Consider the following 15,997-nt stretch of genomic DNA (forward strand, 5'->3'; position numbering starts at 1 on the left):
TTAAATTTCTCCTCCACATCAGCAAGAAAGAAACATGTGCTTCGATTTCAATGAAATTCAGAAAAATTAGCGAACATTGGAGTTTCTTTATAAGAGTCCCAAATCTACAAGACAGTACAACCATAAGAAAATATGATGACATGGGGAAATTACTATCAACAAGCAATATCTTTTCCAGGTCCCAAAGTCCTTTAGAACAGAACAGCCGTATTAATGACGGCATCCGAAGATTTTGTAACAAAGCTGCATATCCCAAACAATTAGTTGATAACTCTTCATTGTCATGATAAGATATCCGTAAGCCAGAGTTAGTTCAAAATTGTGACGACTGTGTCGACTACCCGCTCATGCATTGGGGTTCCGCTCATTTTGTTCTTGCTGAGTCATCGCAGTCAAATTCGATTAGTTTATCAAAATAATACAAAAATATTGCATTCATTGGATACATCAACCGAGTAAATTTCCTGTTAAAACGTTATTTTACATCATTTAATGAAACGTATTATGTAGCATAGGGTGGGGATTGCAATTTATGACGATACGTGAATACATCATATAACAAAATTGCTTTTGCCCCTACCAATTTTTACGTTTCTGAGCGAGGGTCATTGAAGGCATACGTGGCAAAATCAGCGTAGAATTGACCACTTACCATCGTGCTCTGCATCAACTATCAAATCATACATTGTTTTGAATATTCACCAAGCTAATATATAGTTTCAAGTGCTTTGCTAGTGAAGAATTTAAAGTCATTTTGTACTCCAGATCAATTTTCGAACGAAAAACTGTTGAATGAGACATTAACGGACCAGGACTATCGGCGAAAAGTGCTTGCATTTGGCTTTACTCCATGTTAACTTGTTTGTTCATGGAATATTGTGCAAGAATGCTGTAGACAAGTGCGGAGGAAAGGAAGGGAAGGGTTTATAATGTGATCAACAACTTGTTAAAGTCACCTAATACATTTGAACCAATTTGAGTTTAAAAAATGGTTTTGTTGTTGGGATAGTCCAGAAGTTAATGAAGAGTTACAATAAATTGACTGGTGATATCACACCAAACTTTGTCCTCCAGCGACCTTTACAACATCATTGACGACGACTATCGACTTCTCTCTTCTGAAGCTTTCCTTGTTTAAGGCCAAAAATGTTTGCTCTTAGAAATCATAACAACTGTTATTATAATTTTACGTGTACCAATGTGAGTAAACGTACCTATTAGTGAAGATATCTGATCAAACTCACAAATAACGGGTTGGTCGGTAGAAAAAATTGGTCATATAGTCAACATCACATTCCAGCCAATTTTTCGCATACTCTTCCCCTTTTATGTAAATCTTAAATTTCTCTTCTGCATCAGCAATGACATAAACAGGAGCTTAGCTTCTAGTGAAATGCAGTAACATTAGCACACTCGGGAGTTTCTTTATTACATATTCAAATGCCAAAAGATATTCGGACCGTAAGAAAATTTGGTGACATGTAATCAATCACAAAGCAATATCTCTTTAGAGTAGACCCTAGTTTAAAACCGACAAGTCATACTAATTTCGGCTTCTAAAGTTTGTTTGACAAAGTCATATTTCAACACAATAGTAAATAATCTCCATAGCCATTACAAAGTGTACATAAGCTAGTTGAGAATGGTGACTTGATAAAATAGGTATCTAAATTACAAATAGTTCAACAGTATAAAGCGAGGATAAATAATGATAGGTAAAATTAAAAAGTGCGATGTTAATAATGTTGACATCGATTTCTGAAGGAAGGGAGAAAGAGCAAAGTAACGGGGAAAAAGAGGTTCTCGTTGATAGAGGGTGGTGAGTATATATGATATTGGATTACTTTGTTTGGATGGTTGGAAAAACGTGAGGACCTTCAAAAGAAAAGAAAAAAAAATTCTTTCGGCCGTTCAAAATGTTATACTGGAGGCTTTGAATATTTTAGCTGTAACTGATACATACCTGGTTGACTAGTCAAAAAAGCTAACAGCAAACGCCAGGTATTACCTATCGATGCCGTCGCCAGTGAGTAATGTAGAGCTGAATAGTTGTAGATTTGAGACGTAGCGCGCATGTGCAAACGACTACAATAGCGCCAAAAATACATCGTATGAGAAATGTCTAAGTGTATGATACCATTACACTCAGTTCAGGTTGAGCCAGAAAAACTCTAACTTTACATATTTCAATTCACATGCGAATGCTAGCTAACGGTGTTGCATGCTCTGATTTAAGGAACCATCATTCACACTTGTACGTCCTCTGATAACTTATGCTCTTAATAAACATCTCCCAGAGACTTAACATTTTGCAGGGGCAGGGCCGCCATTTTGATCTCAACCCTGTTTACGTTTCTTGCATACGTCTGATATGAACTTTTCGCATAACATCATAAATTGCTGTAATGTCAAACGCCCATAAAATGCCATATAACACTGTGCTAGTACCACTTCACTTTAGAATGCAAGCGAGACATTCTTTAGTTCTTACCTGTAAGCTTATTCAACGACAGTCTCTGCAATAGCTATGCTAATTTAGTTTAGTTTGACCGACGACACACTGGTTCAGCGGTACCCCTAATGATGTAGCATAGATTTTGCAGTCTTTGGTTATAGCATTACCATATTCTAGCACATCTTCATCGTGTTATTTGAAAGACATTCTAAGCAAAATTATTTTTGACTTTCACAATATAATATGTTGCGATTTCCTGTGAAAATTTAAGAAATATACTTCGCTGACTATGTGTATGTAAGTATTACCATGTTGACAGCTATATTGGACAGGCAACAGCAGGAACACACATGCAAAATAAGGCCCAAGTCAAACGTCTTTCTGTGTGTTCTTAAATGCAGCCATGGGCAGGCTAATCTGTTGGGTACCCTATATAAATTGTTAGTTACCAAAGTCGGTTTTAATAACTTGTATATGTGCAGTTGTATTGATTGCTTGGTTTTCTAAGAGATGATAAAAATTTACGTCTTTTATAGATAGAATGTAGGAAAATTAACTTAAAAATGGATTGATAATTATGTATTATGTACTGAAAATCTCAATTTGCTTTTTTAAAAGTAAATTGGTTGTTATATGGGAGATGAAAATGCACATGAGAAAATGCACTGTACGATATAAAGTGTTACAGTGTAATTCATTTCATATTGCCTAGTGAGCACAACTAAATGACGTATAAATACAGCTAAATTCAAGGGGAAAAATAAAATAGTTAACATGCACGTTTACCCATTATGAACATGATGTAAATTTCGGTATTTCATTTTCATGGTTCCTGAGAGGTCACTGTTGACGCAATTTACAACAGCAAGTACATTTTATTGTTAAGAGAAAAGTACTTTTATTTTTAACAATACATTACTCTCATGTAAAACTTTCATCATTATAATTTTTAATTTCATTTTCATCCAAATTAACTATAAATGCTGTTGCGATTAAATTGAACTAGCAAATTAATAGAAACTAGTGACGTCCGGTTCCCATTTATTCTAATTCGATTATAATTTAAAGGGGATTAAAAACTGCCCTGAAAATGAAGGTTTTCTAAACCATTATTTTTAATAGTATTTTCACTTCTTGCTTTTGTCATGACGAGTGAAATATCATGAGATCAGCTACGGCTTTAATTGACACCTGGACTACGTTACCTGAGGCAGTCAGCCATGATCATATCATTCTCCATACTCCTATGGCGTCACCTGCTCTGAACACAGTACACGTTCAAATATAATGCGTTAAGATTAAATGACATCATATTGTACAACTGTAGTAGCTGTAGACATTGCCCCAGATGAAGATCACTACTAGTACTCCTCTTGCAATACGCTTGAGTCATGAGTGTTGCCAAGTTCAGTTTGGCTTTGGTAATTTAATTCTTTGTTTTGCGTCCACACGCGCCTAGATTTCTGGAGGCCCCTTGAGCAAACTTAATATATTTCAATACAACTTTGTCGCTTTGTTTTTCCGTTGACAAATCTTTGATATAATATTATGTAAAATGTGCTCAAAAAACTAGGCCAGGCACTTTTGTAGAAACATCACTCCACTCTGCAAATTATGGATGTGAAGAAGACGTTGCTGCTCTAATATTGTTCTTGGATAGAGATAGGTATTCATATTTCGTGGAAAGAATCATTTACAATTTGGACATTCAGATTTTAAAAAGAGGGTGTGTGTGTCAGTACCATTTTTAACCTAAAAAACAACCTACGCAAATTCAATTTCCATAGCGCCACTATTCGAAACTGAATGGGAACGAAAGAAATACACTTGAGTTAGGACTACTGAACAGCCGTCAAATAGTGAGAAACCGCTGACACACGTATATGCATGTTCGGAATTTTGGCATTTTCTAATATAGTACAAACTCAAAATTTAGCTTCATTGCAATATTTCGTGTCGGATGATATATGGCAAGTGCAAGGGCTGGGGCTAGCTGATGGATATCAAGAGTAAGCTTTAATATATTAAGTTAGCGGAGTTCCGATAATATAAATCAGCTGAAGCCTAACCAATACACAAATCAAGCATAACTAAAGCTACAATCGCTAGTCATTGTGTGCGAAGATATAATTAACAACAGTTAGGGCCTAAAATTCAAAGATGCTTTCACTACTCTTCAGAAGAAAATATCAACAATTCATTATCTGATAGAAAACTCTCCGTACAGTACAGAGCACACATTCCGGTCCGATGCATCCAAGAGCATTCATCTTGACTAGATTCTCACGCTCGCATGTTTTGCGCCCTCAGAATACATTTAACGTATTCGGATATGCTTTGTATAGGCAATATGACGTTTGAACTTTTTGTAATCAATCAACAAACGATGACGCTCTTCAAAGGTGTCTTATATGGTATGATTACTGATGCTTTACACATGAGTACATCATTGAACTAACTCGAGATCATATATACTAACTATATATGTGCCCACTTTCACGTTACATAATCCATATATACGAACAATAAGTTGTACCCACAATACAATGGTTTACTTTCACTGAGTTAGCTGAACATGTCAGGGTGCACGATCTCTGTTGTAGGAGGATTGTCTTAGACTGTTATTCTGGTGTTTTTAGAAATCGTGATTTACATTCGATTGAAGCACTCTTTTAAATTGTAAAGTTGATGCATGCATTTTAAGGATTGTTCCGTTGTAACTACGTTGAGTTTCTGTCTTGGTGCCCTGCAACGAGGATTATCTCAACATTTTCTACACGTCTTTCGCCTGTCGTTCAATATATGACTTAAATCCGACGTAACAATTATTTAGTCACATCAGCTCCCGTCATGAATTGTTATCGTTTATTACTCGATATTGCAAAATGTTCCACAGTAAGGGACTGGTCAGTTTCTTCGGCCTGGGGGGGGGGCGGTGGATTCATGGGACGGGGGGTCACCCTGTTTTTGACTTTGGTGATAGGGGGGTCACCATGTTTTTGAAATGCCCAATAGGGGGGGGTCAGTGTGTTTTTGAATTTCGACACAGGCTCATCATTGCTTAAAATGCATCGTGTCAGCCACAAATTACATCCAGTTGCATTTTTCGGCGCGCCCGGGGCGCGTAACTTTAATAATCAGACATATTTTTCAGCACGCCCAGCTTTAACATATCAGGCATACATATATCAGAGATATATGTATGTTCAATATTTTTCAGCGTGCTCTTCAAGCGCATTACTTTAATATATCAGACATTTTTCAGCACACCCTTCCTGTGCATTACCTTAATATACAAGACATATATATCAGAGATATCAGGATGTTTCATATTTTTCTCCGCGCCCTTCGGGCGCCATACTTTAATAAATCAGAGATATATGCCAGAGATATCTTGATGTTTGCTAAGTGAAAGTGTACTATTATGAAATTTGCATTTCATATGAAAAGCATGACAAATTCCTGATACTTTTCTGTTCTCTCTATGAGAATTCAGTATGAGAAAGCAACATGCACAAATATCAATGTTACAAGAAAAGGTCATCTCAGACTCTGCACACATCAGATTTGGCTAAATGCCTCTCTATTGTTCCTCAGGAGATTTAATTGGATGGCTGGCAAGTCTTAACACCCATCAAAATTTTTGATTTACTGCTTTTTCCTCTTTGATATTAATGATTGACATCCATTTCTGTACTACAGTTCAGGACATCTGGTTAAGCATAGAAAGTGTGAAATACATTCACAGCTCATTCAAAATGTACTGTATTCAAACTTTAAGATTGACAATTTGCAATTCCCATCTTACAACTGACATGCCAACAATTTCATTAAAACACAGAATGACTTAAAATAAAAATGTATGTAAAATATAACACACACAAATATATATATATATATATATATATATATATATATATATATATATATATATATATATATATATATATATTATATATTACAGTATTATATTATAACATATTACAGATGTCGCGTGCGGGGGGGTCACCCTGTTTTCGAAATTTGGAATAGGGGGGTCACCCTGTTTTCAAAATTTGGAATAGGGGGGTCAGCCACTTTTTGACGTCGGCAAAAAATAATCCACCCCCCCCCCCCGGCCGAAGAAACTGACCAGTCCCTAAGAGATTTGACATAGACATTTAGCCGAAGTGAGCCTCGCAACTCACAATGAACGTTCCTCGAAGATTATCTTTGGAAAAAGGCCGAGGTTATCTTTAAATATCCAACAACATGAGAACTGTACCGTACTCAGTTGCTTTTCCTCTCACTGATAGCGCCACCAAAGCTGTTCGCTCTGATACTTTTGTACACTCAAGTATCTTCGCATCACCACGAACCCTGACCTTTCGCATACAATGACCTCACTTGTGGGGGGAATCCCGAAGTGGTATTATTCTTGTCGTCGGTTGGTGACGTCAGCTTTTATATTTGGCGCACAAAACAGCACACGTCATCGCCATATTCGTTCTAAGGCGGAAGCGTAATTTGCTCTTTACAAGCGTCGCATCATCTTAGACTCTTCATGCCAACAGTGTTCACGAAATCGCCGTCCGTCGTCGATCAAGTATTTGTAAGTATGTCTTGCCTGAAGGTTAGCATTTCGGAACTACTGACTGAAACCTGTGACCTTGTATTAACACACGTCGGTGATACCAATATGCTGACAGTTTGTCACTCTGTCGTTCGTTCCTGCATTTGTTGTATCGATTTTCAGGAAGACTCCATGTGTATTCGTCTGCCTTTAGGCGCAGGCTCCCGGCATGAAGATATATCGTTAAGTTCGTGAGACTAGAGTCTAAGATATATATTCAGTGGCGCTGCAACGGATGTTTTATTAAAAGCAAACGCAACGCTTCAAAACAGGTTACAAAGGTTGACTGAGGGAATTCCTTCTCGCGCGGGTTAAAGGTCATCGCACCTACAATAAAAAAGACATAGAATTCGAAGATGGTAACTGATTTACATGGTTTATTCTCTTTGGCCGACTAGCTTTGTGATATTTGTCTTTAGAAGCAATGTTTGCGTATGTTTTGAGTGCTTAATTACCTGAAGCGAAAATCATGTAACAGCTTTGGCGGCGCTATCCGTCAGAGAAAATAAATGACGGCTCTTGTATACACATTTTCTGGGTGATGATGGAATTTTATGTAGTCACAATTCTATCGCGTTTTATTCTTGACGCTGTGCTACACTATCAGTGTTATTTTAATCATTGACAATCAAGGCGATTTGTTGTTTGTATTCTATTGCTATTCAGGTCAAGTGCAGTTGAAATGTCTGTCGGAAAGACAATCGTTGTCAGCAACATACCGGCGGCTGCCGATCTTGAACTCCAGAGGGATAAACTTACGGTTCACTTCCAACGCAAGAGAAACGGCGGAGGTGACGTTGTAGACTTGACGTACCCGTATGATGGCTGTGACCACAAAGCGCTTATTACCTTTCAAGATGAGCGTGGTAAGTTTTCACCAACATTTTCATTTATTTACTAACTCGACCTCTGCAAAGTGTGCGAAATTAAGAGAAAATAGCTTCAGGTCATAAGGACCTGCACCAAGCCAAAGCTTCAGGTCCTTACAGAAAACTGCCGGTCCTCAATAAATGCAGTTGTTAACGACCATTAAAGTCAACTTCTCCACCAATACTATGCTTTTGAATGTTGTAATATTTAATTTTTCATGTCCTTTTATCAATAGAGTCAGTAAGTATTCACTCAAAAGGACTATTGTTCACATAGATTGCAGAATAGTGTAGGTGAATGATCATGAATCATTTATCTACATGATCTGGAATCTGAAAAAGATCACAGGTCTCATCTTCCTCGCGCACACATTTATCAATGTTTTCCACCTCGGGGGAGGGGACTATGGGACTAACAGGAAAATTTGACATTTTTTCTATCCATGTCAAATCCCCCACTCTCAGACTATAAAATGATGTCAAACACCCAGGGGCCGGGAAATACTGACTCATGCACTGGCTACCTGTGGCTGATGAAAGCGAGAAAATTTGTCTTTCATGACTTTCTACGGGGAATGGTGTTCTCTCTCTGAGTAAAACTGTACACTACACCAGGGCATGTGATATTGTGATTTGAAAATGGTTGGCAAGCTGAAAATCACTTCTGAAATTAGCCAACGCGAGTGGTAGAAGAGTGAGTGAATAACTTAGTACCTTGAAAACAGTCATAGGTGTATGAATATTTTTTATGCAAACATTGATTACAACGTCTACAGGGGAGAAAATACTTGGTATGTATTTTGATATGACGTATGGATTACTTTCAACATTTTTCAAAAATAAATATGCTTAAATGTGGCCTCCGTTGTATTCATGAAGAACCAGATGAAGTTATACTTTTAATTTAAAAGGACAAGTATCGTAACTTTTTCTCGATTATAGAAATTGCAGACAACATGAATGGCACACGTCGCCACTCGCGGAAATGAATGCATATTTTTGATTGAAAAGTTTTGCCTGAGCGATTGCTGGGTCTCATCGCCCTTTGAAAGCTTAAAGTTATCAAAATGACTCTGAAAAGTTTGACAGACACTCGATACTGCTGAAAACTATCGACACGATCAGATAATGATACCGTAAAATCTTAAAAGACGTATTTTTTCGACATTTAGGCCTACAGCCCAGGATGACGGTGAGTTTTGCATGCCTGTCGTAAAACGGTATCGATATACATCGAAACAATTTGAAGCCTCAGAGAGTATACACAACGGATCGTGCAACTCGACAAACTGATATGATAAGGCCGCTCTGTTTTATAAAATGTATACTTATTGTTACGTCGATACATCGTGGTAACAGTCGGCCTTGTGAACTTTGGTTAAAGACCAACGAGCAAGCAAGATGTTCTAATGGTCCACAAACAAACACAGCGAAACGTGAATTTGATTGCCGACTGCAAGTAGCACAATTGGGCTGTCGTGTAACATCTAGTCCTTATAAAATGTATACTTATTATTACGTCGATATATCGTGGTAACAGTCGGCCTTGTGAACTTTGGAAAGACCAACGAGCAAGCAAGATGTTCTAGCGGTCCACAAACAAACACTGTGACAGCGAAAAGTGAATTTGATTGCCGACTGCAAATAGCACAATTGGGCTGTCGTGTAACATCTAGTCCTTGTATCGGGCGTAGTTCAAAACCATAGAGGTAAAAAAATACCTCCATGTTCAAAACCAAATATGATTAGTCAACAGCACTGTTCTCTTAGTAGGTTTTTGTCTTAAACTCTTCTATGAACTGTAGATGTTTTGAACGCTTCAATGAAAATCAAAGCAAAGAAAATGGAGTCAGTTTGATAAAACGAAGGGCTGTATTATGTACATTTGTGTATATGTAAATTCCAAACACTTAAAGTGTAGAACTAGTGAAGTGATACTGGGTGTTGTTGTCTTATGACACAGATATGCTTAAACATTACCAGGGTTACACTCACTAAAAGAGTATTATTATAATATTGTATCGCATCATTTCACCAAAATCAATCCATTCCATTGCTAGAATCTGCATGCATGGACGTAATTCATACTGATCTGAATGTAATCAGCTGCACCGTGCTATATGCGCGTCGATCGGAGGGATTGGACTCTTCGTACATGCAAAAAGTCGCAAGACAAAAATTACCATGTTGCGACATTGTCAACCCCACCCCCTCCTCGTCTGGCGTACCATAGAGATCGAATTCCCCACTACCAGAACTCGAAGTGCGATCAATTTTCCCTCTTGCCCCGTACTTCCACTGTGGAAAACATTGATAGGTGCATGCATGGCATTCAAGTCTGAATCACATGATTCAGAGTCAGTCATCATCAGCATCTGTTACAGGTCTTGACGGAGAAATTTTCATCATTTATTCCAAATTTCAGTCGGTCGTAAGGACCGACATGTTGCTAAAAACTTTCGGCCCGACGAGAAATCTGTCGGTCTCGGACCGTCGGACCGACGTTAATTTCGCACACTACCTCTGCAATAAGTTTGAAACGCGAACAGGGCGAGTGACATTTTAAAAGTAGTACGACAGAAACGGCAAATGCCACCAATATGGGGTCTCTGTGTTTGTACATCTATAGTGAGCATAGCCCCGTTATTTTGTTGGATGTACGGGTTCTTTAATGTTACCAAAAGGCGTGTATGCTGAGAGTGTCACAATATGTTTATTTAATTTGTCTTTTAACCGTCAAATGTTTGATGTAACTGTTAACAGTTTTTTCTCGTTCGCCTTTAAGCAGTTGCAAATCGTGTTAAATTTCCCAACTGTCGATCTTTGAATGCTGCAGCTTCACTGATGTACTGTAGTAGTAGTTGTAGTAGTAGTATGTTTATCATAGTGACATGTAATTACCAAAGTATATAACTCAAAGAGAAAAATGCAGGATGAATTACCCAGCCCATCGGGCTTATAAGTCACTATGAAATATAATTCATTTAACAATGATGTCATTGAACAATAACCGTAGTGTCTTTTCACGGGAAATGCCCTAAGTATGATAAGAGCTGTAAATTACGTATCTTTCACATCAAACTTTCAAATCTGTAAGTACTATGAACTGAGAGCAATTAGTGCCACACTGCTTATCCTTAACTCCACTTAAAAATCTTCCTTACTTTTCATATTGCTTCTTGTATTCATCATTTTCCTACTCTATTCAGTGACACAACGCGTATTGGAACACAGGCAACTTTTTGATGAGAAGTGTGAACTCCATGTTGAATGCCACAAATCTATTGCATCGTCTAAAGCTTCTGATGACATAGTGGTAAGTATCGTAAAAGCCAACTGATGATCAATTGTGAACTCAAAATAGTGTGACCTTAGAATGTTATGATATTAATCTAAATGCAACTACTGAGTCAAACATCCTCTAATGTCCTGTTATAATCTATATGCGATCGATTTGCAAATGATCTACAGTGACTGTCTGTCCTCACTAGTTTATATCTCTGTGTATCTCATTCGCAGCCGTTCAGTCAGGTCAGAGCTATTGTGTCTGATGACATACTGGGTCTAATCAAAGATGACAAGAAATCAGTGTTTGACCGCATGGCAGACGAGTCCGGGGCGACGTGGAGTATGGTGACGAAGAAAGGAAATGATTATTACACCATCAACGGAGACTACCAACAGTTTGTGGATGCCCAGGCGTTCTTATTGAACTGTACCAGATAAGAATAGTACCCTCCGTGACCCGTGTCTTGTTGACCTGATCTCCTACAGTGTGTGTACATTGTTACCAACTGAAGCACTTGATCTTTTACAATTTGTTATTTCAACATCTGTAAATAATTCACCGTCTCATATCTTTTTCGTTTCATTTCAAGATGTTTGTTATAATTAGCTTTATTAATGTTTCTCTCATAGGGTCTGACCAAGATAATGTATGTCATTGCAGCATACTGGTAAATTTTAACATTGGCAGAATAAATGACTTCTAGTTAATAAGATTTAAGTGTACCTAGTGAACGTTCTCGCCATACATTTTATTTTCTTGACTGTAAAGAGTTTTCATGACATTGCCCTTGGCATTTGATGCATAATGATCAGTGCAATAAGTTTAAATTCACTTTACAAGGTAAGTTTTAGAAATGTATACCGAATATTAAAAAGTGTCAGTAATAGATAAATGAAATACATACTTAAATGATATAACATTGCAAAATAGAGCAACGACTTTAGATAACAGTGGACTTTATAGTACCTATATAATTCAATTTAGGGATAAAGATGCTCTTTTTTAGCTTTTTTCCATGAATTTGTTTACTGTATAAAGTAGGTCGCCAAGATACTGGCCAACTGTACATAGCCTCAACTCGGCTTAATACTGGCGGTTAGAGAAGATTAAGTCTGTACTATAAAATCAAGTTCAAAAGATCAAGTGTACACCTTAAACGGTAGATGGCTGAATATACACTTTTCAGTTACATAAAGTTTGGACCTCATGCAAGCTTTTGTAATGAACTCTTAACTGTCAGTGCCTATCACATAGATAAAAATAGCAGCTTTCCCTTAAATTGTTGCATGTTTATTTGTCATAGGAAAGGGTTTCGATTCGGAAAAAATCCATTTTGTATGGAGGTCACAAGCAAAATAATCTGTTTTCATTTGGTAAAGGGGTGGTTTTGTGTGATCTATGGTCGTCATTTTTTACACTGATTGGCTTTATACAAGTATTGAATGTTTTTGTATTATCAGAAAAAAGCGAAATAAGAGCAACTTCGCTTTAAAAGACTGCCCCATACCTGACCAGTATAAGCGATGACGATATATTTGATAATAGTCACGGTGGGAAGGTGAGCGGGCAGACAAAAGTTAGCTTAATGTGTTGCAAGTCATGTAACAAATTTAATAGTTCTACCAAGAACAGGGAATTTGCGTCGGTTTCATTTGTTGTTGTTACCATTGCATATAGTTTAAGCGACTCCAAGCTTTAAGGGTCAGTAGCTGTAGCATTTGACAACTCTTTAGTTATTTTTTGTTTTCAATGTCAACTACACTATTGTGTTCCTCTCCAGGAGATCATTGAGATACCCAGTATTCAGCTTGTCAACTCAGCCTGTATATGTGCAGACTGCATTGTTAGTGATTGACAAGTGAGTTCAGGACCGGAATAGAATTCCTATATAGCCAATAATATTGCAACTTAAACGCACGGACAGTGTATCTACAAGCTAAGTAGCAGGTGTGTCAATATGCTTTGGGGAGTTGAACGAAAAGCTTGCAATTGACATACGAAACAAAAAGGGGAACAAACATGAAAGTTACCGCTACTAACCCTTGAAAGAATAACGTTCGCATCAGCTATACACAATGAATGTTGCTGAGCCGCTGATGAATAGTGCAATGGTACTAGCATTAACAAATCGGCATGATTTGGGGGTTTAAAATGAACATCTGCAATAATGACAAAGGTGTCGGGTTTTCATTACACTTGATCATACCAGAAGGAAATTTTAGACCATTAAGTGCGCCACCATTTGAGTTACTTTGTTCATTGTCGACGGAAGTAACTTGCCCCTCCTTTGAATTTGACATGGAACACACAAAACGAGCTGTATGAAGTTATCAGCTGCGGGCACGAAGCCAGCTTCTCATCGAGAATACGTTGAAGTATGACCACATGGTGTTATGTGTTGATGTCGTTGATACTTAAGTTTATACACTAAATCGTATTGACTAAGCAGCTTCAGATTCGTGTTCTGAAGTGTAGCGTAGAGGGCGACATACGTAATTTGTGTCGGTTCAGTGATTTTACAACTAGTTTGTTGTTCTACTGGATACAGAATATGCCATACGTGATTGACACCTCTAAAACACCGAAAATTTTCTCATTTCATTCATACACATTTGAATCCGCCGGATTTTCATATGCATTCATATATCAAAATACTTACAATGGTTACATATTCCTTATTTTTATCGCCAAATGTAGTGAACATGTGCATGTCACCATCGACAAAAACATTCAGAAAGGTATCACAATAAGAAAAATACCAAGAGGTGAAAATATCTCGGCATAGGCACGAATCCATGCATTTATGGAGTATGCAACTTGGGAAACAAACAACTGGTGTTGGTAACACAAGATTTTGGCTTCAGCCCTCAGAGACTGATGACCTCTGAGATTTGACCTCCCCAAGATAAATCTTTCATGGCACATAGACAACAATCTTTCAATGGCCTTTCACAGCACATGGCGGTAAGTGTCCATTTATATTCAAACCGGTGCACATGTCTTGGTTGCGCATAAAAAAACTCAGTTTAGATCAGTGAATATGGAAATAACGGACGACGCGCTGACCATTAACGTTTATTGATGGGCAAAGGCGAGAGGGAAGCCAAAAATCAATGGGCGAGGCTTGCCGAGCCCGTTAATTTGGCTATCCTCGAGCCCGCGCCCTTAAAGTCTGTTATTTCCACTTTATTATCAACGAACCCCGAAAAACTGTCAAGATTTACGAAAATTTTCCGTGCGAACGACAACGGGGCCGCAGAACCTGTCAGTGAGTCGTGCGCGCTGCAAAAATTTTGCAAACCCGGAGATGTTTTTTTTAAAAAAAGTGTCCAAACTTGGTCGACAAATGCCCCATTTTATTTTGTGGTTGATTATGTACAAATCATAATTTTCGATGCAGCCGTAAAGTTACTGTGTTTACGGTATTATTCATATTCACGGGCATGAAAACGAGCCATTACTGTGTATTTGTGGGCAGTCACATACTTCAGCTCGACCAATTAAAAGCGAAGGACAGGGCATGGTAATGTAATAGAATGTACATGTGTTCTGAAACTGAAATTCGTCCCCCTTCATTACGTTTTAGTACTCTAAACACTCTAAACACTGTTCGTCGTCATGAATCTCAAATCCCCGTATGAATTTTTTGAAAGTTTCATTGTCTGATAGGAATTTGCCGAGCAGCTTTGTGACCTTCAAGTCAATACACATAGCACTACTTCGCTTACAAGTCCATTTTCAGTCATTTCAGTGACTCGGAATAAACATATCTTGTCCAAGCTGTACCATAACATCCACAGTATAGAGAATCAAGATATGTAGCAAAACGAACTCACCGGACAATGTAACCACACTCTCATCAACAATGCAATAAGTTGGAATCTCACATCACGTAGTGTATGTGTTGATTTTGTTGGTGTTTAATGTAGTACATGAACTCTGTCGTTGACTGAAGATTCGCTTCCTGTTCGAATTTCGGTCGGATTCTTCGAAAATGAAAATCTCGTTATAGGCTTTCTTTTAAACACTGACTTTTGTCTGATTTCGTCTTTACATTTATGTACTTTCAGTTAGATTTTTTTTATAAGCGTTCTTATCAAATGAACTTTAATAGCTTTCCTATATTATCTAAAATTAACACGATTGGAACTAATTTGGGACAATTGGATCTGTATATTTTTAAAATTTCTCGACAGTGTCGGGTTTCCTATGGGTAAATGTTGTAATATAACAAATTGCTCGGAAAAACAAGGGCATAGCTTAAATAGACAAGCAGATGAATTATATTTGCAGATTAAACCGACATAAGTTCACTATCCAATTATCAAAAATTAGTTCCAATCGTTTTTCTCCTTATATGAAAGTGCCGTGTTTTTCCACAACAAACATTCCACATATTAAGGTCACGAATGCGCGTCGGATAGAGAGAGTTGGACTCTCATACTTTTAAAATTCTGATTTGATCTACCACTTGTTGGGGTTCATTTTAAGGCTATTGATGTAAGAAACCTTTCACCGCCTTAGTTTTTTGAAAATTCAAAATTTATTTTTCATTTTTCCTCACTTAGTTTGCACGGGGTTGGTGGCCATTTTGAATTTCCAATCTCAGTAAATATTGCGTAATTTTTCTCTAGTACCGAAGTTTGCACGGTGACTACCGTTTTTTATATTCTTGATTGCTAAAGAGAATGGTTGAAATATGCTTTGAGGAAAGTTTGAACAAAAGTTTGTCTTTCACTTTCGAAGCCGCGCATACATCCTTAAATTTTAAA

General features: G+C 37.6%; 1 protein-coding gene across 1 annotated transcript; it reads left to right on the forward strand.

Annotated features, from left to right (window-relative positions):
- Positions 1-6,908: 6,908 nt before the first annotated feature.
- LOC139130041 (RNA-binding protein 43-like) lies at positions 6,909-11,956 on the forward strand. The gene is made up of 4 exons (XM_070695759.1): positions 6,909-7,046; positions 7,734-7,933; positions 11,146-11,252; positions 11,456-11,956. The coding sequence occupies exons 2-4, from the start codon at positions 7,750-7,752 to the stop codon at positions 11,660-11,662; spliced, it is 498 nt and encodes a 165-aa protein (XP_070551860.1). The 5' UTR covers positions 6,909-7,046; positions 7,734-7,749; the 3' UTR covers positions 11,663-11,956.
- Positions 11,957-15,997: the final 4,041 nt, after the last annotated feature.

Source organism: Ptychodera flava, chromosome 3 (assembly GCF_041260155.1).
Source record: "Ptychodera flava strain L36383 chromosome 3, AS_Pfla_20210202, whole genome shotgun sequence".
NCBI lineage: Eukaryota > Metazoa > Hemichordata > Enteropneusta > Ptychoderidae > Ptychodera > Ptychodera flava.